The sequence below is a fragment of the Lampris incognitus genome, chromosome 11 (genome assembly GCF_029633865.1).
Source record: "Lampris incognitus isolate fLamInc1 chromosome 11, fLamInc1.hap2, whole genome shotgun sequence".
In the NCBI taxonomy this organism is placed as follows: Eukaryota; Metazoa; Chordata; class Actinopteri; order Lampriformes; family Lampridae; genus Lampris; species Lampris incognitus.
In genome coordinates, this window is record NC_079221.1 from 26,954,121 (window position 1) to 26,977,333 (window position 23,213).

The window sequence follows — 23,213 nt, forward strand, 5'->3', positions numbered from 1 at the left end:
GTGCAGCCTTTCAGTGCACAATGTGAACCTTCAACCCACCTTGCTGTTTCTGCATGTTGGTAAAGTCTTCAAAAGTCAAAGTCCTCACAGGCGGTCTCCAGAAAGCATAGGTCTCCATGATAGCCTCTAGACCAGTCCTGGAAGAATGAGAAACGAAGAAAGAGAGAAAAAGAGAGAGAGAGAAAATCAGGGCAATGTGAATAATTTACTAAAGAGGAGTAGGCTGCAAAAACAGAACGCAAATAACACCTACGCTGAAATTAAGCAAAAAAAGAGACAGTAAACAAAACTCATATTGGGGAACAAGTAAGAGAGGTTGGTGGTGAGTGACAAGGAAAGACAGAGTGACAGTATTAGAGGGATTGAGAGTGAGACAGAGAGAGAGAAAGAGAAAGAGACAGAGAGGGAGAGAAGGAGAGAGAGAGAGAGAAACTAGAGTCACACAGAGGAAACTGGAGCCATTAAAAAGGAGCAGGTTTTTACTGTGCACATAAATCTGGGTGACGTTTCATCTTGAATCTGTACACGGTTCTCCTTCCTGTGTGATTTACTTCTCTGCGCTCCGCTGGGCCCTGTCCCAAGGAAACAAGCGCCCGTCCCTGCACTGCATGTTATTTTAGGGCCCCTAACTCCCTGGCCATACCAGCTCGTTAGCGCGCTACGCTAATCACCCCGGCCCTCGTCATCAGTGCGTTCATTCATATGCTCACACTGCTTCAGGACCCAAACCCAACAAATGAGCTATGCCCCTCTCCTTCCCCATAAAGCCATGTCACCAGACAAAATCCAATTGACGGGGCGATCATAACTTAAAGCTTGGGAGAGTTTTATATCGAGATGTTAAATTCATAAGAGGGAAACAAGTCGGCGCTTAATTTTAGAATTAGCAGCAGTGGTTTTGCCCTTTTTCACCGATTTATTTATGCTCCGTCAATGCGGAATTATTTAGTAATGCTTCACAGCAATGGGATGCCTTACTGTACTCTCATGCTGAGAACATTAACATTAATGTACATTTACACCGACGTTTCAGGGGTTCAACCGACACCTGCACACAGAGCAATTCACAGCAGTAAAACGGGACAACACAGCAAACAGAAAAAAAACAATTCCTCATTCACCAATATTACAAGCACGCTGTGGAGAGGTGTGCGAGATTCAGACCATAACACCCTGACTAAACCCCTGCGGCCCTGCAGCCACCAAATGACAAAACACAATGAACAATTCGAGGTATGAAGAACTCAAACAGGTTATTTATAGCCAACTCTGGGGATGGACGTTTTACCTAATCGTCAGAAGCACTGAACTTCCATTAGACTACGAGAAAAGGGGAAATAAACCCAAAGGGAATGGCCATGAATATAGTTTTTAATATATGCAATGCACAGAGTATGTGGATTAACTCATTTTCTTCCTCCCTATAAACATCTCAGTCCAGGGTTATCTTTTCATCTGTAGTTTTCTGCAATGAAATTCTAATGCCAGTTCATAAATCAAGCAGTCTATTGTTTGAAAAATGAAAAAAGATGTCTCAAATATCTGTGCCAATAATTCAGACCAGATGAGGGGGCTGCTTTCATGTGTTGAGGGTCTGGTTCAGTCTCTCCTCCTTTCTCTCTCTCTCCATCTCAGTCTCTCAGCCATTTTGCCTGACACTCTCTCTCTCTCTCTCTCTCTCTCTCTCTCTCTCTCTCTCTCTCTCTCTCTCTCTCTCTCTCTCTCTCTCTCTCTCTCTCTCTCTCTCTCTCTCTCTCTCTCTCTCTCTCTCTCTGACTTTAAAAGTCAAGTCTCTCTCCTGCTCTCCCTCGCTCTCGATCTGTCCCTCGCTCTCTCTCTCTAGCTCTCTCACACACACACACCCCTCTAATTATGCATATGATGACTCCGTGATTGAAAGAGAGCGGGTAAAGCCCAGCAAGAGAGAGAGAGAAAGTCAGAAAGGAAAGAGAACAAAAGAAGAAATGGGTAAGAAGAGAACAGGACAGAGGAAGCAAAAGATGTAAAGGAAAGAATGGGTGGGTATGAATAGAGGAGAAAAATGTAGATCACAGCGAGAGAGTGAGACGGAGAGAGGTAAAGAGAAAAAGAAAAAAATCCATCCATCCGTCCGTCCATTCGTCCATCAATTCACCAGTTGCTCTCTGTACACCAGATCTGAAGGGCTCTTCTTGGCAGGCGAAAAAGCGCCTGTTTTATAAGGAGCAGCATATGGGATTAAGTGGTATCTCCAGGGGATTATTTCCATATTAAAGGCCACGCAGGAGAAGGGGCTGGATTGATTTGCGCCGCGCAGCACAGCGAATGCCACGACAGGTTGTATTACGCAGGTCCACGGGCGCTGGGTGAATAGATACCATACCTGTTTCTGCCGGAGTCTCGAAATCCTTTGGCAAATGGGTTGCGGTCAATCTTTAGCCGGGTAATCTGCCAACAACACAAAACATAACGATCAAATCAGTGACAGAAGGATCGAGTGATGGAAAAAAAATAGAAAATTTGTTTTTTCTGAAAATATATTAAAAAAAACATCTAGCGTAAGAAAAGCATGCTTAAAAGAATACTTTGACTTCTGTAATATAAAAGAATATAAAAATTGAATTAAATATAAATTTGATTCAACTCGGTATTTGATGATAATTTTCTATCATCGAGTAGCGTTCAGTGCATTCAGTGTAAATTCGGAGTCCATACACATTAACATGATGCATTAATGATACACACCTAGTTTATCCTCACTTACAGCAACAAGTAAACAAATACTGTCTTAGGACCATAACTTTTTCTTTTTTTTTTGAGCATCAATGAGTTGGAAAATATAGGAGACATTAAAAACTGCCCCTGAATCGATTTAATTGACTGTTACCACCCACCCATCCCTACCCTGATTCCCACGTCTGAGTTAGACAATAATCTGAGAGAGAGAGACAGTAAGAAAAAGAAAACAGATAAAACGGACAGACACAGATAGACCGACACAAACAGACAGACAGACGGACAGACAGTCAGACACAGACCTGTTGGTTTTGGTAGGCGGTGACAGTGGTGAAGACGGTCTCAGGGAAGCTGAAGGTCTTGACTCCCTCACCACTGGGCACAGGCTTGGTGGGAGACAGTTCACTGCTGAAGTCCTTCCTGATCACATGAACACGCGGCTGGTACTTGTGCATGGAGTGAAGGATGATCTGATTAAAAGAAGTTCCAAAAAAAAAAAGGAAACATTTTGGACTTAGCATGTGTTTGTGGCAGTGACCAATGCACAAATGTGTGTATTTCCATGTGCCCGCTCGCTTATGTGCATACACACACAGGTCCCTCTCGCTGAAGCATGACCACTAAAAAGTCTCGGCCTCACCCCCATAAGTCCTTCATCACATCAGCTACCTTGTCTGATTTCCTATCAGAAGCTGCGTACAATTAGGCAGAGTTCACGCTGCACTGAAATGACGCTTCTGAGTGGAGGGGGTTGTGGAGTTTGGGTGTTGGGGGCTATAGTGGGGTGAGGTGGGGGCTTATTTCACAGAGGAGTGAAGGCGTCAGACTGTGTCGGCCCCAGCCTCGCCTCAGGGGCTTCGGTCTGCTCTTGATTACTCTCAGAGTGGGAAAACCTCCCCAGAGCCTCGCCTTGCCTACCCGACTGCCTGCTTCAACAGAGGGGGTCATTTCAACCCGAGGCTCCGGGGGTTGTGGGGGGTGGCAGGGCCTCAGAAATCAGCAACAGTAAATTCAATATTCCTGGGGTTCGAGTCTCGCACATGGGCGGCTGCAGACGTATGCGCGCAAACCCCGACCGCATACGTATACGCGTGCATGCATTCACGTGTGTGCAGTGCACAGGACTTGACGCGCACCTACCCACAACACACACACACACACATACACACACACACACACACACACACACACACACACAGAGAGACAAACATAACCCTTATCCCTGTCAGCCTGTCCTCCTCATGGGCCCAGGGCAGCCCAGCTCAGAGTTCTGGCCTTTCAATTCCTCACGAGGAATTGAAAGGCCAGACCAGATCACACATGGACACTCTGACCTCACAGTGAATGACAAATGACAGCCAAGGGACATTAGATCACTTAGTCCACGATCAAGTGCACCAATTAACAGTATTGTCATCAGAAATTGTCACCTACTGGGTAACGACACAAAATTGACGCAATACTTTTCACAGCTGTCGCTTAAAACCTTACATCTGCAAAATACACTTTACTGTTTTTTTTTTCTTAAAAAAAACCCCTCAGTTTTTCCAACATGGCATCTTTGAATTTCTACAATGGCTTTTGAATGGTTTTCAAAGTTACTGGGTTCTCACATAATGGGAGTAATATATAACAATGCTATGGATCATTAACTATACCAACAGACCATCTACTAAAATCGGCCAGTCCGCCGTTCCTTCAGCTCAGTGTTTCATTAGTCTCTCCCATAGAAAAGAGAAGATGGACAGGAAAAAGAAGAGAGAAGAGCGTAACAGCGTGAGGCAGATCTCAACCTACGAGACCACGGTAAATGGATGGACCCAGAGGCAAATGAGTCATACAGTCTGACTCATTTGAAGCAGACCCTCCAAGCTAGCTTGCTTGTCATCATATCCTCTCCGTTTTTCCATTTGCACTTCTCTCTCAATTTATTTCTAGAAAATTTGGTAAGAATAAGAAGCGCTGTGAATTAAATAAACAAAATTGCTGTGACTTGTCTGTTGTCTTTGGATCAACAGCATGACACGGTTTTGATGAAGCACAAATGTGATGTGATCACTCAGAATAACAAGACTACAATAATAGTGGAGTAAATGGTGATCTCGCGAAACAAAAATCTATATCAAGACTGCTAAAATGCATACTCCCATTTCAACATTTATGTAAAGACGTGCCGCTATTTTCAATAATCATTCCGTCGGAGTCTGTGCTTCTGTTTTTGTTTTGTTTTTGTTTTGTTTTTTTCTTGTTTGTTTTGTTCTTATTGTGTCATATTGGTCACGTGTGTGGTGTCTGTTTCTAATGAGAAGGAAAATTGACGACACCACAAGTCAGGGGAAGGAAGGGATGAGTCAATAGGCCAAAGAAAGCCTATCTGTGGTGAGGTTTCCCCACACAGGAAGCTCCAAAATTAATTTCCTTTGGCCTCTAAAACCCCCAGGGGGAGCAAAGCCCTTAAACTGAGCTGCGGGAGACGGAAGACAACATCCTCTAATGCTTAAAATGGCCTTGCATGTGGATACTCGCTCACTAACACCCATATGTTATTACATTTGTCAGCGTTGAGCTCTGTTAGCATCAGCCTTTAGGGCCATGAGAGCAGGGACCACGCCAAACCCCCATGCAGTTGACCACGTAAAAACGGCAGGTGGCCATTTTGTCGGAATATTAGAATGATATATCTTTCTCTCTGTCACGGCACTGCCGTTATGCCTCTTCATATTCCCAATCATCGCATTACCTAGCATCCGTGCATCAATTGCGAGTTCTGCGGAGAAACTGATTTGCAGCGAGTTCTCGCTGTGTTTTCAACAAATTCTCAAACCGCAGTAATCAAAGCAGTCTGGCCTAGGGTACTACCGCCATTACGAGGACGGCCATCTTGGGTCATCCCCCACTGTTTCATCATTTGGATCAGACAAGGGCAAAAGGAGCACATAAATGAAATCCACCAGTGAGATCAATTCTATGACATATTCCACTTTGCTGTCATTTCTGCATCAGCACTTTGCAGCGTGTTTGCTAATGCCACACACACACACACACACACACACACACACACACACACACACACACACACACACACACACACACACACACACACACACACACACACACACACACACACACACACACACACACACACACACACGCATGCTAGGGGATGGATCCTTCTGCTGCATTAACGTATTGAGACACTGATAAGGCCCCGGTAAGAGACACAGGTACTGCCCATGACTAATACATCTCAGCCCAATTCATCTCCCTGGGGTCCAAACAAAGTCATAAAACATAAGCATTGTGGCTATGAAGTACAGTGAGTGTTTTTCAGTGTAAGCTCAATAACAGCCTATAATGAGAACAATGTTTTCTTTTTACAGACATGGTCTGCACTAAAAAGTCAGAAAATGTCACAGTCTGTGGCAATTAAAATTGCACAAGAGCAGATTTGTCCAGCTGCTCAAGAATACTGGTCATGTCCAGACAGATGTTATTCATTCTTCCATAAGAAAAAAAATTGTGTACAAACACTTTTGTCCTTATATTTAAGAGCACGATTTAAATCACAGACCCTTTTTTTACACAATGTATAATCTTAAAACCCAATAATGTTTGGTGAGGGTGTACTGTCGGTAAACTTGTGTTAAAATAAAGAGGAGAGGGAGGTCTGAGAGCATGGAGGGAGTATGTACTGTACCAAACTAGGCTTTCAGCACACAGACACACACAAACAAACACACACACACACACACTTTAACAATATCGCATACACGCACACACACGTCACAGGCATTGCACGCACTCAAACACACAACACACTAACAAGCATATGTGCACACAGATGCACACACACGCAAAAACAAAAGACACAAACAGATGTCAGCTAAAAGCTTGTGTCTCCAAAAAGTCTTTCACAGCTAATTTGCAAAAACTAGAAGGAGAATAATGAATTGAAAGAAAAACAAAACAAAACAAAACAAACCACATCACCAAAGACAAATAAAACACAGAGCTTGGAAAGTTGGACAGGCAGGTGTTTCTGTGCTTACATGTCCCTGGTCATCCAGTTCGTTGTTGGTAAGTTTGAGCTTGTCGAAGCTGACGACCTGCCTCATCCAAGTGTCCCCAGATGCAAGGGAGTCTGGGTGAATGTACACCCGCGGAGGCACCGGGGAGTCTGCGTTTCCTGCCACCATCCACTTGGAGCTGTGATACACGTACCTTGAGGGACACATGTGGAAACATCTGTTAGCGCCAACATGCTGAGTGTAAAAAAAAAAAGAAAAAAAAAGAATAAGTAAAAGAAACCCCAGCAGAGAAAAGTTGAAAGTGTTTTTTTTACAACCATACACAGACGTAGCCATTTTAAAATCCCCACTTCTCCCTGCTCAATTGCTGCTCTGCTACTGCACGTTCGCTTCCTCCACAGGAAGAACTGCTTCGAATTCATCCATTTTCACTTTACCCGGACATCATGAAGCAAGGCACGGCAACTAAACGAGAATTATCCCAGTTTTCCTTTCGCAATGATCTTATTTGTTTCTTCTCTATAACATTCTGCAAAGAATTGTCTGCCGTACCAATTAAACGTGCATATTATGGAGGACCAATACATCAAGCGGGAGCGTCACAACTGCACTGTATGTGGGATTAAGACAGGAGAGAAAAATTATAAATACATAAAGGGGGATTTCTACATGGCTTCCACTGTGTAGAGTAATAATGCAGGACGGATGCAAGCCAAACACATGGGCTTCTTCTTCAGTGGCTGTGCCTATAATTTGCTATCAGAAAGAACTTTCTTATTTCCTGCAAGCAATTCTGCATTATATTGTTCAGACAGACTAACAATCTCTGTAGGTACCAAAATGTCTTGGTTATCCTTCTCTTTTAATTACTTAAACGGAGTTTGCTCGTTCATGTTGTGCAGGTTGTGGGAGTTAGCGCAAAAGCGTATTGGAAATATAAACTGGTCACTCCGTTGGCCCTGCTCTCTCTGTTCTGCAGGATAACACAACACTCTGCAGTGCTGTCACAATAACAGTTGTCACTTTTTGAAAAAGTGAGCTGTTGTTTCATTGCACATGAAACCTCTGGCAACAGAAACATAAAATACTCCATATGCACTCACAGGAAGGCAGCCACACACCCACTGCATATTTTCAATTAAACTCGGACATAATATTTGACGATGATGTTTGAGTTTGGGCACAAAAATACATCCCACCCTATAGTGCTCAAATACACACACACTGACATCAAACACAGCATTCCTCCAGTGACTGGATGAGAGACAGACAGACATACAGAGAGAGAGAGACAGACAGACAGAGAGCGAGACAGAGAGCGAGAGAGACAAACAGACAGACAGACAGACAGACAGCGAGAGAGAGAGTGTGAGAGAGAGGGGGAGAGAGAGGGAAAGAGGGGGAGAGAGAGAGAGCTAACACGAGAGAGAATGAAAGCGAAAGACTAAAAAGGAGATGGAGAAAGTGAATAAATAGACAGATAAACCAAAGTATAAATAGATAGAGAGAGAGAGAGAGAGAGAGAGAGAGAGAGAGAGAGAGAGAGAGAGAGAGAGAGAGAGAAGGCAATGACAGACATAAAGAAAAAGCGAGAGAGAGAAAAAGAGAGAGAGAGGCTACATTCTAGCCTGAAGCGCAGCTGTTTGCCTTTAGTTCTGGCCAAACACACAGTTGAAAGTGCTTAGCTGCATCGCCTCTGCCAAAGTCATCACTCAGTGGTGAAACATGGACAAGGCTCTCATTTGGCCCTGTTGTTATTGCTGTAAGACCCTGTCTCTCTCTGAGCCCCACACAGAGGTACGCTGAGTATTAGTATACATATGTACCTGTGTATACTTCTATACTCATAGTCCTGCACACACTCATATGCAACTGTAAGCCCTCTGCTGCAAAGCCATGCCTCGCATCTCATCCTGCATGGACCTGTACGCACAAAGGTAATGATGATGACTTTGATCGACCCTCTTTTTAAAGGGACAAATCAACTGTGATATGCATTTCACATTACGAGATGATGTCTACGTTAAAATACAAAAGGAGAGACTACGGTTACGGGTCTTAACCGGTCATATGGAAAAGCTCTGCTGCAAAGACTTTGAGGTTTGATGACTTTGGTGGTCTCATAAGATGATCAGTGGTCAAGTTTCTACATCCTTATTGAAAAATAAGGCGCCGTTTGCATTCTCGGTGAGCATTTTCCTCACAGACGTCACAGGATGATCACAATACTGAGCCGTTTATTGTGTCTAGTTCTTCCAATTGTGTTCATGTCCATGACATAAAGGTGTTAGTTATATCTGCTGACTTGTAGATGATGTTTTTTAGCTGCATTTGATTGTGCATTGGAAAGTTTGTTAACCAATGTAATGTGGTAATTTAATGGATTTTTTTTTCCTTACAGGGATCGTGTACAGAAAGAATATTGATCTCAAAAGAGAGATAAGTTGCTTTGTACGGGAATTAACTAATAACTGTTTTCCATTTGCAGTTCCAGAGCAGGTAAAACATGATATATATATATATATATATATATATATATATATATATATATATATATAAAAGCATCCAACCTGAACCCGCCAGCTTATAAATACATGTATAGTATACTCCCTCACACACACACACACACACACACACACACACTTGACAAATGCAAGCGTGTATGCATGCACCTAGCCAGAGACAAAATAAATAATTAAGGTAGGCAAAAAGTTTATCAAATTGTGTTTAACCATTGTAATTTTTGACTTGTTTCTTGTATACCACCAAACACACACTTAATTCACAAATTTCACCTTTGCCTTAAACAAATGTGCATTGCACTCTAACAACTAAAGACACACAAACACACATACACACACACATACATATGCACGCTGACACATCATACACAGAAATGCAACCATGCATGTTTGCATGTGGGCACATACAGCCACACACTTAGACAAACATTCACAAACATATTTACATGTTCACACAGCTACACACAATACACCGACACGTGCGCACACTCAAACACAAGGGGTGGAAGGCGTTTGTGTAATTTCCTGTTTAGAGTGCTGTTTAGGGTTATGCTCCATGTAGCACGGAAAGTGTTAAGGAACAGGGAAACTTTAGCCCCAAAAAGAGCTGGAAATCTGATTAGTAACCCCCTTTCATCTGCCATAAATCTGCCATCTGGCACCAGCACAATCAATAAAGATCGGACTTTATATGACACACTGGCTGGACAGATCGGGGGGGGGGGGTGGAAGAGTGTGTTTATATGTATGCGTACCTCCTTTGAGGCAAAGCCACACTTCACACACACACACACACACACACACACACACAAGTTCTCTCACACACATTCACATATAGTGAGCCAAGCCAGTTGTGCTCTTGTACATGGCTCATCACACAAATACTCACACATACAATCTTTCATGGACAGAAATACCCAGAGGCACTCACATCAAGACACACACACACACACACACACACACACACACACACACACACACACACACACACAACTTGCCAAAACCAGACCGTGTATTGAGTTACCTTACAGACAGGGTAAATATCACGATTAAATTACCACACATGGCTGACTTGTGTTTGTTCTGAGTTTGAATAAGAGAAGACCAATGCCTGTGTGTGTTGGTGTGGGAGAAAACAAGTTTTCTCCATCAATGTGTGTGTGTGTGTGTGCGTGTGCGTGTGTGCTAATGCTAACGTGTGTGTTTTGTCATACAGTATAAGGGATGAGGTACATTTGAGAGTCCAGACCGAGTTGGTCTCTGAACTTTTCCCATTCAGGGACTCCAGCTCAGTGCTAACCAACTGTCCACATAAAAGACCAGTAATATATGGAGATTTAACGAGCGCAGTACCAACGAGACACTCCTAAACAGGGGCAGGGAGCCTAAGAAAAGCAAGCAAAGTCCAATAAAGACTGTATTTCCAGGCCTCAAACTCCTCAGGACTATGAGACATACCAGTGACAGCTCTCAGTTCAGTTTGCAAAGCCCTGTGGTAAATTCCCCGGGCCAGGAAGAAAATCCTATTTAATTTTACGAGATCTGTTGGCTTCTAAAATCCACCGTGATATTTTGGTTCACTGGACCATTCCCTGAAGTGTGAGGCAGGAGGACGCCTCGGCCAGTGGCAGAGCAGAACGCCTACTGTACTTCAGTGGAAAACATTACAAAAATAAACAAGTATGTAAAGTGAAGAATGCATGAAGCTATAATAGATAAATAAAGCATGTTCGTTCTACACTCACCAGCTCACAAGCCAGTGCTCCAGAGCCATCTCCAGCTAGTTTTTCTCTTTTATAATAATCTGCTCATTTGAAGATACATTTATTTCAAAGTGTGTAATGTACTTTTTTTCAACCCTATTTGTTAAGTGTTCTCTCTCTCTCTCTCTCTCTCTCTCTCTCTCTCTCTCTCTCTCTCTCTCTCTCTCTCTCTCTCTCTCTCAGTTTCATCCAGGATGTTGTTTCTGTTGTTCTGCAACAGAAATGGACATACTATCTGCATGCTCCTTGATCAAACATTGAGACTAAACACTTGCAGACATACCGCGATGGATCAAAACAAAACTTCCTCACAGTAAACACGTTTTATTTGGTTCAGTTTCTCCTGCAAAGAAATTAGTTTCAAATTACATCCTGAAGCTGTAAATGACACCCCTGCAACAGCTCAACACTTAAAAAAAAAAAAAAGACTAGTTTCAGAAACTTCTGGTGCAAATTCAGTTATATAGTGTGCTACGTTAACCACTGTACGTGTGTTAATTAGCAAGGCCCCCCTTCGTTAGTGTTGCATCATTTGAGTACGACACCAACAAATGACCTGATGGAGTCCCAGAGTCAGTGCTGTCTAAAACACAACGCTAATCCATCACATCATCAGAGAGGCAGTCAAGTCGCTCACGACACAGTTTGCTTTCCATGTTGAAGGGCTTTCCTCTCTCCTCCATAACACCTGAGATATTCATGCTATGTCTATAACGCATAACGGACGTGCAAGGCAGGGAGGCTCACACACACACACACATACACACACGCGCGCGCGCACATGCGCGCACACACCACAGCATCAAAATACTTTCCCTCCACCTCCATCGCTCTTTCCGTTTCATTTATTACACCTGAACGGCGATATTGAGGGTAATCCTATTTGCAGCAGGGACCCTGGCTATAAGTTATCCACAGGGCCGGTGGAATGATGAATACATTTCAATCTCTCCTCTCCTCTGGTATACCTCTCTAGTTTCGAAGAGCACCGCTATATGCCAGAATATCAATCTTATTGCATATCCAGAGAGATCCATCATAAAAAACCCTTTCCCAAGACGTTTATGCAGTAGAAACCATTGTTAAAGTTCCCCAGCGCAACTTATGGGAGCAGGGGGGGGGGGGTTTGTGTGTTTTTTTATCTCTCTCTCTCTATTGCATAGGAGAGGAGGGTTACATCACTGTTCTAAGATATAGGAATTGGGAGGAAAAAAAGAAAGCTGAAATTGTCAATGTCCTGTCCAAGAACAGAGAGACGTAGCTCTCTGACTTTGGGGGATAAATACATCTCTATTATGAGCTGTACAAAGTGTATCTTAAAAAAAAAACACATTGTTTTTTTGCAAGGTCACACAATGGATCTATAACACGAAGCATGAGATGTGAAAAATCCAATGTCAAAATGGATTCGGTCCAGCTTTTGACAGATATCCAGGAAATTATTGTTTTACGGCCAACATATGTGGGAGTGATGGTGTGTTAGGGTGTGCGTATGTGTGTGTATGCGAGTGTGAGTGTGTGTGCGAGTACGCCAGTAGGCTTCCAAATATTTCTGATGACGTCTACACACGGATGATGTCTACATGTGAGCATACATGCATATTATATGCATCAAATATATGCAGGTGCTGACCTGCAGGGGTATATGTATGTGTGTGTATATGTGTGTGTAACGTACCTGTATCTCTTATTGTCAACAGGCACTATGTCCATGGCTATGTAGTACTGCTGGTGAGGGTCCAGGCCCACTATCTTTACTCTCATGGCAGGAAACATTCGCCTAAGGGGGAAAACACATTAAGAGAGACACTGATATGTTTGATTCTACCATATTCATGCACCGATGCCTTTTTTTAAACTAACACAGATGGGATAGTGAGGGCTGGAAATGAATGGGATCTCGAGGCTAAAATGACTCCGGAAATGAGTAGAAAAATGTTCAACAGTGGGCTCAAAGGTGCAAACTGTGCCACTAAAAGAGGAGATAATATTGAAAATAAATGCACGTTGTGACATACACTTAACATCTGAGTTAGAACTTCATATCGGTGTTAATTGCCTAAATGAGGGAAATGAATTATTGTAATTGACTCTGTTTACTGCTAAATTGATGTAAGAGCTTTTCTGCCTTTGAAATAAACCTTTTGAATAAATTTCACCACCAATACTGCAAAGCAGTTTGTGAGGTCGCACAAAAAGATTTACTTCTCAGACACCAATTTGTCTGTTTCCATTTACTATACAAATTTAGAATGATGAAGGGAGGTGAAACTGACTGTTGCCCTTCCCTTTAACACAAATTTGAATAATTACTCCTCCTTTTTTTAGGGAAATAATTTGGCAAGGAAAAAAAGCCTCCTAAAATTAGTAAAAATTACCACAAGAAACACCAACCAACCTACATAACACACACACACAAACACACACACACACACACACACAGAGAGATAACAATAATAACAACAACAAAAACAATAATGATGATAATAATAATAATAATGGTGATGATGATAAGCCTTTTTGAAGGTAGGGAAACGATTGCATGGCCTTCTTTGAGAACAAAAATTAATAAAAATACCAGAATATATAGAAAAGGGGATTGCGTCCCTCTTTTGGTAGATATTTGCCTTTACGTTCCTCGGTTGAGGTAAACCTGCATTTAACTGGAGAGGACAGGAGACATTATAATTTTCCGGCCCCAAGTTCCACATTTGTCAAGTTTGAGGAAACTTCCCACTGACTGTGTATTTCAACATGATTCATAGCCGTCAGAGCGCGCAGTAAACGACTCTGAGCAGAGACTCAGAGACGTGACAGGTGACCTAATGACGTCACGTCCGAGTGCCTCCGCTCTACGCAAGCAGCCGTCAAAGCGTCGGGCCGAACAACGCCCCTTAGCTGTGACATGATTACAATACACCACGACCCGGAGGGAGCTGTTGCTTTTATAAAAAGGTTACCAAGCATGGCAATATGAGAGGCCTTTTTTACTAACGTGTTCATAAAGCATTCTTCTTATAAAGAAACGGGCCCTCCTGGCTACCTGCAAGCGGCTGCTAGGCAACGCGGAGTGATACTGAATTGTGTAAAGGAAGCAGACGTCCAAGCCGTTGTATACGGTTATTATACCCACGGCTAACAACCAATCAGATTGCTTGATTTGAGCTATCCGTTTTATAAGCAGCACCAACTCACCACGTTTCTTCACTATAAACCGTCTCCGCCGTCTGAACAGACAAAGTGTTAAGTGGTGGTTTTTATACTGAAGGTGTTTTCTACGCTGAGCAAAAGCGGGTTTTGAGAGTGGCTGCTTCTTAATACACCGCGATCTGTGCGTCCTGACTAACTTTAATGTTGCAGCCGTTATTAGATAGCTGCTGGATACGATCGCGCTATAACAACACTTAAATCATGAATTGTAAAAGGTGTTGATAATATTTGCACCCGAGAAAAAAGTTAGCATTTCGTTTTTTGTTTTTTTTGACAAAACTGAAACTATGTATAACACATGAGCCTTTTTCTCTGGGAAATATGCTGCTGCTGCTGCTGCCTGCGCTAATTTCGCCCAAACCACACGAAAACTAGCTGGAAAGAGGAAAAGAAGGCGCTCATATTAAATAATGGTCTGTGTACGGAGAGAGAGCGAGAGAAAGAGAGAGAGAGAGACATTATAAGTTAATTCCTCATTTTGCACTTCAAACACGGGATCTTTTTCTTTTTCTTTTTTCTTTTTTTCATTTGAACGTCGTAAATCTGGGCTTTCATAATGAGAAAAAGGGGACTGCTTTCTTACTTCCCCCTTTTTCTTCTGAATTTATAGGGTTGTTATTATAGCAGGCGCATGACATACGTGCGTGTAAGCCTTTACTAGACTTCAACGAAGAATAAATGCTGGTCTATTTATGAGGCGATTACCAATTTAAATCTAATTCATAAAAATAGGCCGTAGAGCGCGAGCAGCTCTAGGAGGTCTGTATCATTGTTTACATTACGAGGGATCCAGAACAGCGAAGGACTTCAAAATAGCTCCGCCTGCATCTCTGAAATGACATGTAGCCCTAAAACCACACATGAATTGATGTCACGTTGCCAAATGGGAAAATAAAGGGATTGCGTTTTAAGTAGTATATATTCCAAGAGAAAATTTAAAAAAAAACAACAAAAAAAAAACAAGTGCTCTTCTAATCTAGGACTAATGGGCAAGAATGTGGCCTCGCAATTTTTTTTGCATTATATTGGTTATAAATCAAAACAAACGTGAATCTCTTGGCCTGTTAAAACTGCAATATATAATGGAAGCTAAAATAATTCTGTATTCTTACAGAATGTGACTCGTGGTGGCCTCTCGCGCACATAGCCTACAGGTCATGGTGGATCAATCTGGTGTATTCATGTTTTTAAGGTCACTTATTAGGATATCGACACTGATCAAGCTGAGCTTGTTGGCTAATCGAACGGATTTTGAACCAAAATAGAAGCCTTACGGGCTCCCCGACCCGACACAAAGGCTGCATTAAGCCATGTTAAAGTCTTTAACCCCGGAATCGTTTAAAATGTAAACCCATAGACTTAATTTTGAGGGGGGGGAAAAAAGAAAAAGATGCTTTTCGCTTGATCGTAAATTCAGACGGGAAATACCTGACGCCCCAGGCGGGGGAAGGAGAAGGGGTCGATCTTGGGAACTGTGTAGGTCAAGTTATATGCTCAGTTTGGGTTGTAATTGTAGGCCCAAAGAGCAAGAAAACCAAAAACATATTTCAAAGAGATTAATTAGAAACAGTTGTTCTCTTTGACATCAGGCACGGAGTACCCTCACGTCATGTAGGTCTGTGGCCTGTGATTGCAGCGCGGCTCTCGCACGTCCAGAGCCCTTACCCTGTGCATGTGTAACACATTAGCACCCCTCAAAAACACAGTGTGCAAGAAGGGTGTGTGTGTGTGTGTGTGTGTGTGTGTGTGTGTGTGTGTGCGCGCGCGCGCGTGTGCGTGCACGTGTGGCTGCGTGTTCGTCTGCGCACGCGCGTCAGGCATATTTTACCAGAAGCGTGCTCGACACACCTCTACGTATATGTCGCGCCTTTTACGAGCATTAACACGAATGTACGTGAAACGCTGTTATTCAGGGAAGGTTTGTTGGCACAGTCGGCGCCGAGTCCGCCTGGGCCACGCGTCCACTGCGAAGCTGCGCGGCAACTCTCCGACCTATTTTCGGCCACCTTAAAAAAAATCAGGAGTTCATATCATGAGCATGAAATATGAGTTACCTTCCGGCCTTGGTGATGATCATCTCGGTGCCAATTTCGTGGAAGCGTTTCCAGAGGTCCGCACATTGCAACTCCACCTGGATCTCCTCCATGGAGGCGGGTGGCGACGGGTCACAGGCGGCGGGGGCCAAGTCAGCGGGCGAACCGAAGGAGCACGACGTCCTCTCGGCTAGACCCTCTCCGTCTGAGCCGGGGCTTGCCTTCGAGTCTGCGAAATTCAACAAGACAATGAAAATGCAGTTCCAAAAACAGTGAAATTAATACGGACTTTATATGCAGGAAACTTGGCACATCACTCCCCCCCCCCCCTATGCCGAATCAAAATCACCTGCAGCCTGCAGCCTATGCGATGGAGAAATGCCCCGTGTTTGACTCACTGCCTCAACTCGTCTTTGGTTTAGCTTTGGTTTCCAAGAGACAATCTGCACAGTTTATCCTATACGGAGATAATGTTCCGACGGTGCTGAGGTTTCAAGCGAGCTTACGCGGATGACATTTTCTCAGAGGGACTCGACAAACCGACGTTTCCTCCGTGTCCTTCTGAGGTGTCTGCTTTTCATTTTGACACGGCACAATTATGGAAACAGGACGAGCTTACACCGTAAACCGCAGAAGATGTTGAAAAGAGCACGTCTCAACAAAACTGCAGCGTTGGCCCCGAAACTGCACAGAAATGATCCGAGTCAGATCAACGTGACGCTTCGGTGGCGCGCGCGCGCCTTTACCTGCACACGCGTAACACACCGGCACGCGCGTAACACACCTGCACATCGTTTTACTACCTACGTCATCGAGCTAAACACAAACCTGTACAGCGTCCAACCGTCGGCAAATTCTTACTTGTATGTTCGTTAGCGCTGGAGCAACAAAAAAAAATCCCCTGTCACACTCTTACACAAACAGATATACACAATTCCTGAAGATGTTAAATTATTTTAGCCGTGTCAGCCGCTACACCCCCGCCCTCCACCCCCCCTCCCTCCCTCCGGGCAAAAAAAAAAAATCTAATAATGTATTATTTATTGAGGGGCCTGACATGAGTAGGTTGACTTGGCAGGCCAGGGCATACAAATATGGTTATGCAAATGCGGAGCTGCTGAGAGACTGGACATCGTCCCGGGCTAAACCACCACGGCGTGCACCCGGCCAAGACTGCTGGAGACACGAGCACGCAGCGGAGAAATGAAGACAGAATGCGGAGCGGGGGGGGGAGTGGGGGGGGGAGACCGCAGAGCCAGAGAAGGGAGATGGGGGCTGACACTTTCCATCATCTTCTTGGGAGTTCTTTTCAGCGAAATGGCAGCCAGTGATGACCCTATAACCCATGTACACTTCACCAACCCCCCCCCCCACAGCCACCACCACCACCACCACCAAGCCCTTATTCACTTTTCACATTTATGCACGGGGTGAACATGCAGATGAACACATGGAGCCCTTATCTATAGGTCTGTTGTTGTTCCTTCTCTCAAAGAAAGACAGAAGAAAGACACTATTTGTCAACTTCAGCTCATCCTATGGCATGGGAGCAGCGGGCAGCCGCAGGGCAGAGCCCAGGGACTGACAGCTCTTGCTGCTATTGCCTCGGTCAGGGGCACCTACAGGAGTATTAACCCTAACATGCATGTCTTTAATGGTGGGACGAAACCGGAGGACCCGGCGGAAACCCATGCAGACACAGAGAGAACATGCAAACTCCAAGATCCTGGGAGGGCCTGGGGTTCGAGCCCAGGACGGCCCAGTGGTTAACACGGACATTCGTGGACACTAACAGTAATGCATAGTTGTTGTACCTATGCACAAGCGAGTACGCGGTGTGTGCACAGTGGTGCAGCTGAAAATGCGAGCCAGCTAATAAGGGGTACACCTTCATGGAGAGAGCCAATGGTGGCTTTCCCAAAGCTATCACGCAACTGGTAGGGATCTCTTTCGATTTATTGCAAATTAAACACAGATTATTTTAACCTTGGAAATTTTTTTGGCAAATCAACCCCCAGACTCCCAAACAGATGTTGGCGCTTGATATTTTTTCTCGCTGAGTCAAAAAAAAAAAGGAATAGAAATAGATAATATTTATGCTGGCCTCAGCAAGCCAGGTTTCTAGAGGGACAGACAGACATGGCTTTGACCAAAAACAACCGGATTAAATTTGATAATTTGACAAGAATGCTCTAGAAATGCCTCTACAAAATGTGTAAATCGGGGCCTAAACTGGAACATTTGGCCAATTAGCCGGTGAGGAAAGTGAGATCCTGCTGAGAGAGGGCGTTCTGGGGTTGGTGCTGTCGTCTCAGGGCCTTGCCTGTCATCAGAGTACAAGACCTGTCCTCTACCACTCACCAATTCACCTCAGAGCATTGCTCACACACACACACACACACACACACACACACACACACACACACACACACACACACACACACACACACACACACACACACACACACACACACACACACACACAATTATACACAAAAGATCAAACTCCCCCCCACACACACACCTCGCAGCTACGCGTGAGACGTACAGACATAAACATACACATGCATATATCACCAGAGAGCTACCACAGCACCGCCAGTTGGAGTCCAACTCAACACATGCATGCAGGCACGCAAACACACTACTGGATAGACACCACCACACCCATGTTGCATACACACACACGCGCGCAACTGACATTGTAGCTTTCTCTCTGCTACAGTTTTCAATCTGCCAAATAGGCCCCGAGCCACTCTACACCCAAAGCTACCATGTTTGAGGTTAGGACCGCAACAACTTTTATTTGGGTGCATTTTAATGCATACATTATATATGTATATATATACATACACACACACACTATATATACACGTATATGTGTGTGCGCGCGTGCGTGCGCGCGTGTTTACAAGTGCGTGTGCGCCGTTGCCTGCGCGTGTTTGAGTGATGCGGTTCGAGAGCAGCGGTCATCATGGCTGAGGTAAATCCATTTCTAACGGGGGGGGGGGGCGATCGTTTCACAAAACTATACAGTGTGCAGGAACCTAAAGGTCTGACGGCGCAACAAACCAGAATTGCAGATATTTCCTCCGTTTAACTTTCAGTTGACTTTTTTCTGCGTCAGCTAGATATGAAGCGACAGTTATTGATGACTGAAAAAATTGTCCACTCAGCAGAGAACTGCCCCCACATCTGCTGTGGTAAGTTTTCGCGCGCGCGCGCGCACGCGCTTTATCTTGTGGTTAAAGGCTCCCAGTCGGCTTATGCCAAGCCTAATTAAGTAGAGGTGAACATCCATTACACACCACTAATAAGTCTGAATTTAATCAAGTCAATATCTCGCCGTTGTCCCCCTTTCCCCCGTGCACATCTGGCTCAGAGTAAGTTAAAGAGGCAATCAGGGATCCGAAAACTTTCTAAACAGGACACTGACAAAGTGTACCTTTCCAACAAAAAGCCGAATGCTTGGAAGGCATTTACGGAAAGAGATGCCTTTAATTAGGGTTTTGTTTTCTTTACCCAGGAGGAAGGAGTTGGGCCTGTACATCCACGTCGTTATATGCTGCTCTGAAATCCCTCTAATGAACGACATTCACGAACGGGAGATGCATTTAATGACGTTGTAACAGAATTTTTAAGTGGGCAGTACAAATCTGTCAACCATGAAATTGCTGAGTAACCTAAGCCACATTGAGCGACCACCTGTTTCCGATGTGAACTGATTGAGACCCGGGCAAGAAGGAAGCAATAAAATATATAATCCCGCTCGTACGATGCGTTCATGTCTCTATCATCTCTCCTATCTCTGCAACGAGCCATGCTAAAACATGGACTCGCCGATACCAGGCTGCCATGGAGCTGGGCTCAGTACAATGGCTGCAGACGGATATCTTAAAAGTCCGCTGGCACAAGCGAGCCAACACGAAATGTGCACAACGAAATGCAAAGAGGAAAATAACACCGTATGCAATACCACGAATATCACTAATCTGATGCATGGCTTTTTTTTTTAAGATTATTTTATTTCATTGCATTGCGCAATGTCAAATGTCTTCCTACATGTGGGAGCGTGAGTTTCATTATCCGTAGCCAATTTAAAAACAGGATAATTGCTATAGACGCGTTAATTATAGGTTAAACCTGAAGAAAATGTGCATTGTCCGTTTTGTCTTGCAAATAAAAAATAACACTATCAACACTCTCGCTCTCTTTCTCTCTCTTAATCACACACGCGTGCACACGCACGCGCACACACACTCTCTCTCTCTCTCTCTCTCTCTCTCACACACACACACACACACACAATGCGTGCCTAAATGCTGCATTTATTAGAAAAATTTATAAAATTTTATAAAATGTGCACGAATTTTCTACTATAAAAAAAATTCTAGTAGTACAAGTGACGAGTTCAGACCAATTTATGTTCCCTTTCTCTCAGGCCTTCCTTTTGCCCATTTAATTACTCCCCGGGCCTGGACTTTAAGGCTAATAAAGATGTTATATGAGCAGTCAGGTTAAAACCTCGCAATTGAGTGAAAAAAAATTCGCTCAGTAAAGAATTCTTCAAACCACATAATCTGACCACAGAGACCCTCTGTTCTCCGCGGCCGCCGGCCGGTCGACTGGTCCACAGCGGTTTAGGATGTGCGTGTGACTGCGCCAGCAAACCAGCTCCTAATAGGATGGACCTGTGACACCGAAGGGAAGCGGGCTTTCCAGCGACGAGGACCGCAGCAGGTCGTAACTGGCCTTCAGTAACCGCCTCGCCGTGCTGATGTATACCAAGAGCAGTTACAGTCTTGTTTGAGGAAAGGTCAGACTGTGACCTTTCGCGCGGAAAGCCAGCACGACTTAAAAAAAGTTTCTCAAACTGCAGGTCGAGGGGAGGGGGGGGGGTCAGACTCAAAAACCCTGCAGAATTAGTTATAGTGAAACAGTATATCCTCCCCTTATTTTCTATTTCTGCAACATGTCGCCAAGTAGCTGACACAGCTTCCAAGCGAATAAAATAATATCGTGTGGCAAATGGACGCGGGGATGGAAAACGAAGGCCTGCCCACGCGGACTTAATATTATATAAATGTCAGAGGAAGAGTTAAACTGAGGTCGCGCTCGCTCTTCGCTCGGGCCCAATTCTCCGTCATCACTTCAGAAAAAAACACACAAAAAAACAATCCTTACAAATACGAAAAAAAAAGTTTACGTGAAAAATGACGCATAAAGGGTGCTTGTATGAATTTAGAGAGGTCCAATCGGAAGTGACCTTAAGAAACTGGTTGTACCTACGGCACGCTCCTCCGCACGTCGAGAGCTCCTGTATTCCCTTTACTTCCAGCCCTGCTCAGGAAACACCAGCAAGCATCTCAAGGCTGCGCCGTCAGATGCTTGAGAAAAGTCAGCCGACGAACGACAAGCCAAATATTTGACTTTGGTATTTAATTCAAAGTCCCGTCTATTTTTTCTAAATTACCGCTTGTAGGCCTATATGTCCTTGTATATAATAATTCAACAAACCTCTAAACAAGGTCATAAAATATATGTACTTACTGTACTATAGTATTTTGGCCGATGGGGGGGGGGAATGGTAGTCTGTAAAACACTTGCAAAGAGACGTTGCCATAAGAGCCTCTGTTTCAGAGTTGTAATATACTGTCATATGTGAGTTTGCATGTGGTAGCGATGCAATAGGTTTATAAAACGCTGTGTAGGCCATGTGCACTGCATGCACAGTGAAAACTGTACCTACTTCCAATTTTGCTGAGCTCTTTTTATCGCTTTTTCAGCCCTGGCAAATGCTCTCTAACCACTTTAGGATTACGTGCATTTCTGGAAATTCTCCCTTTTCCTCTGACTGCAGAAATTCCCCCGTATATTTCACCAGATATTAGTGAGCCCGACTAAAACGCAATCCGGTATTATGGAAAAAAATCAGAATGGTGTCACGCTTAGGCCTTTAACCAACTTGTTGATCCTTTCAACTGCAAGTATGCACACCTTTTTTAGAAATAATAATTTCTCCAAAATAGCACTTTTCTATGAAGGAAAAAGCTTTCAGTGATAGTTGTCAATGGTTCTAGCAGTGTGCTAGTATACCTGGAAATTGCACAGGTATGACGCAAGAGGGATGCTTTAACTGCGCGAGCTATGGCTGTATAGGCACCTACTTCATTTTAGCAATGGAGAATAGAGTCAGAAATTACCATAGCAAGTATTGGGTTTTTTTCACCTTGACGGCGAAACTTATTAGATTACGCAATATATTTAACATTATGCCTCTACAGGCCTTCCTTGAAGGCCGAAAGCCAAAATTGTGTTGCTTGCGAGTAATCCCCATGGACTATCAACGCACTCTCAGTCAAAAAACATACGATTTTTTTCAACATCCATTTAAAGTGATCCAAACTGTCAAATTCAGTATTTCAAGCATGCAACCTACATAAGTACAATCCACGTGTCTTGAATCATAACATGGCTATATACATTCGAGACCCGTGATGTGAAATTTTTAGGGGCATGGTTTGCGAACTGACCCGGGTCGATATCCAGACAATGCGCCGGGTCCTCGCCGTCTCCCAATTGTCCGTTGCTGGCGAGGCTTTCCATAGACAACTCCAGCTCCTTCTCCTCCCAGCCCCGGAGCTTTCTCTTCTTGTTGGAGCCGATAAGGGCTTCCACGGAAAAAGCGTGCGCTCTCGAGCTCAGAGCCGCGGCCGATCGCCTCCTGTCACTCATTTCTCTCGCGGCAAAATCCACCCGAAGGCAAAGCCAAAAACTCCGTCCACGCAGCAAGCAAGCACAAAAAAAAACAAAAACAAAAAAACAAACAAAAAAGAAGGGGGGGAAAAATGCGCACGTCAATGTTAACAATGGGGCGAAACTCACCAAAGTGACCACAGTAATCCCAACTATGACAAGCAACGTCGCTTCAAACTTCTCGGT

At 44.0% G+C, this 23,213-nt stretch overlaps 1 protein-coding gene across 1 annotated transcript in view; it reads right to left on the bottom strand.

Annotated features, from left to right (window-relative positions):
- Positions 1-23,006, bottom strand: part of tbx15 (T-box transcription factor 15) — a 29,846-nt gene extending 6,840 nt beyond the window's left edge. Inside the window, exons 1-7 of the mRNA XM_056289735.1 lie at positions 22,805-23,006; positions 16,293-16,500; positions 12,707-12,808; positions 6,765-6,936; positions 3,018-3,185; positions 2,363-2,427; positions 40-137 (exon numbers count right to left, since the gene is read on the bottom strand). Coding sequence (XP_056145710.1) covers positions 40-137; positions 2,363-2,427; positions 3,018-3,185; positions 6,765-6,936; positions 12,707-12,808; positions 16,293-16,500; positions 22,805-23,006 — 1,015 coding nt within the window. The remainder of the gene's footprint in view (positions 1-39; positions 138-2,362; positions 2,428-3,017; positions 3,186-6,764; positions 6,937-12,706; positions 12,809-16,292; positions 16,501-22,804) is intronic.
- Positions 23,007-23,213: the final 207 nt, after the last annotated feature.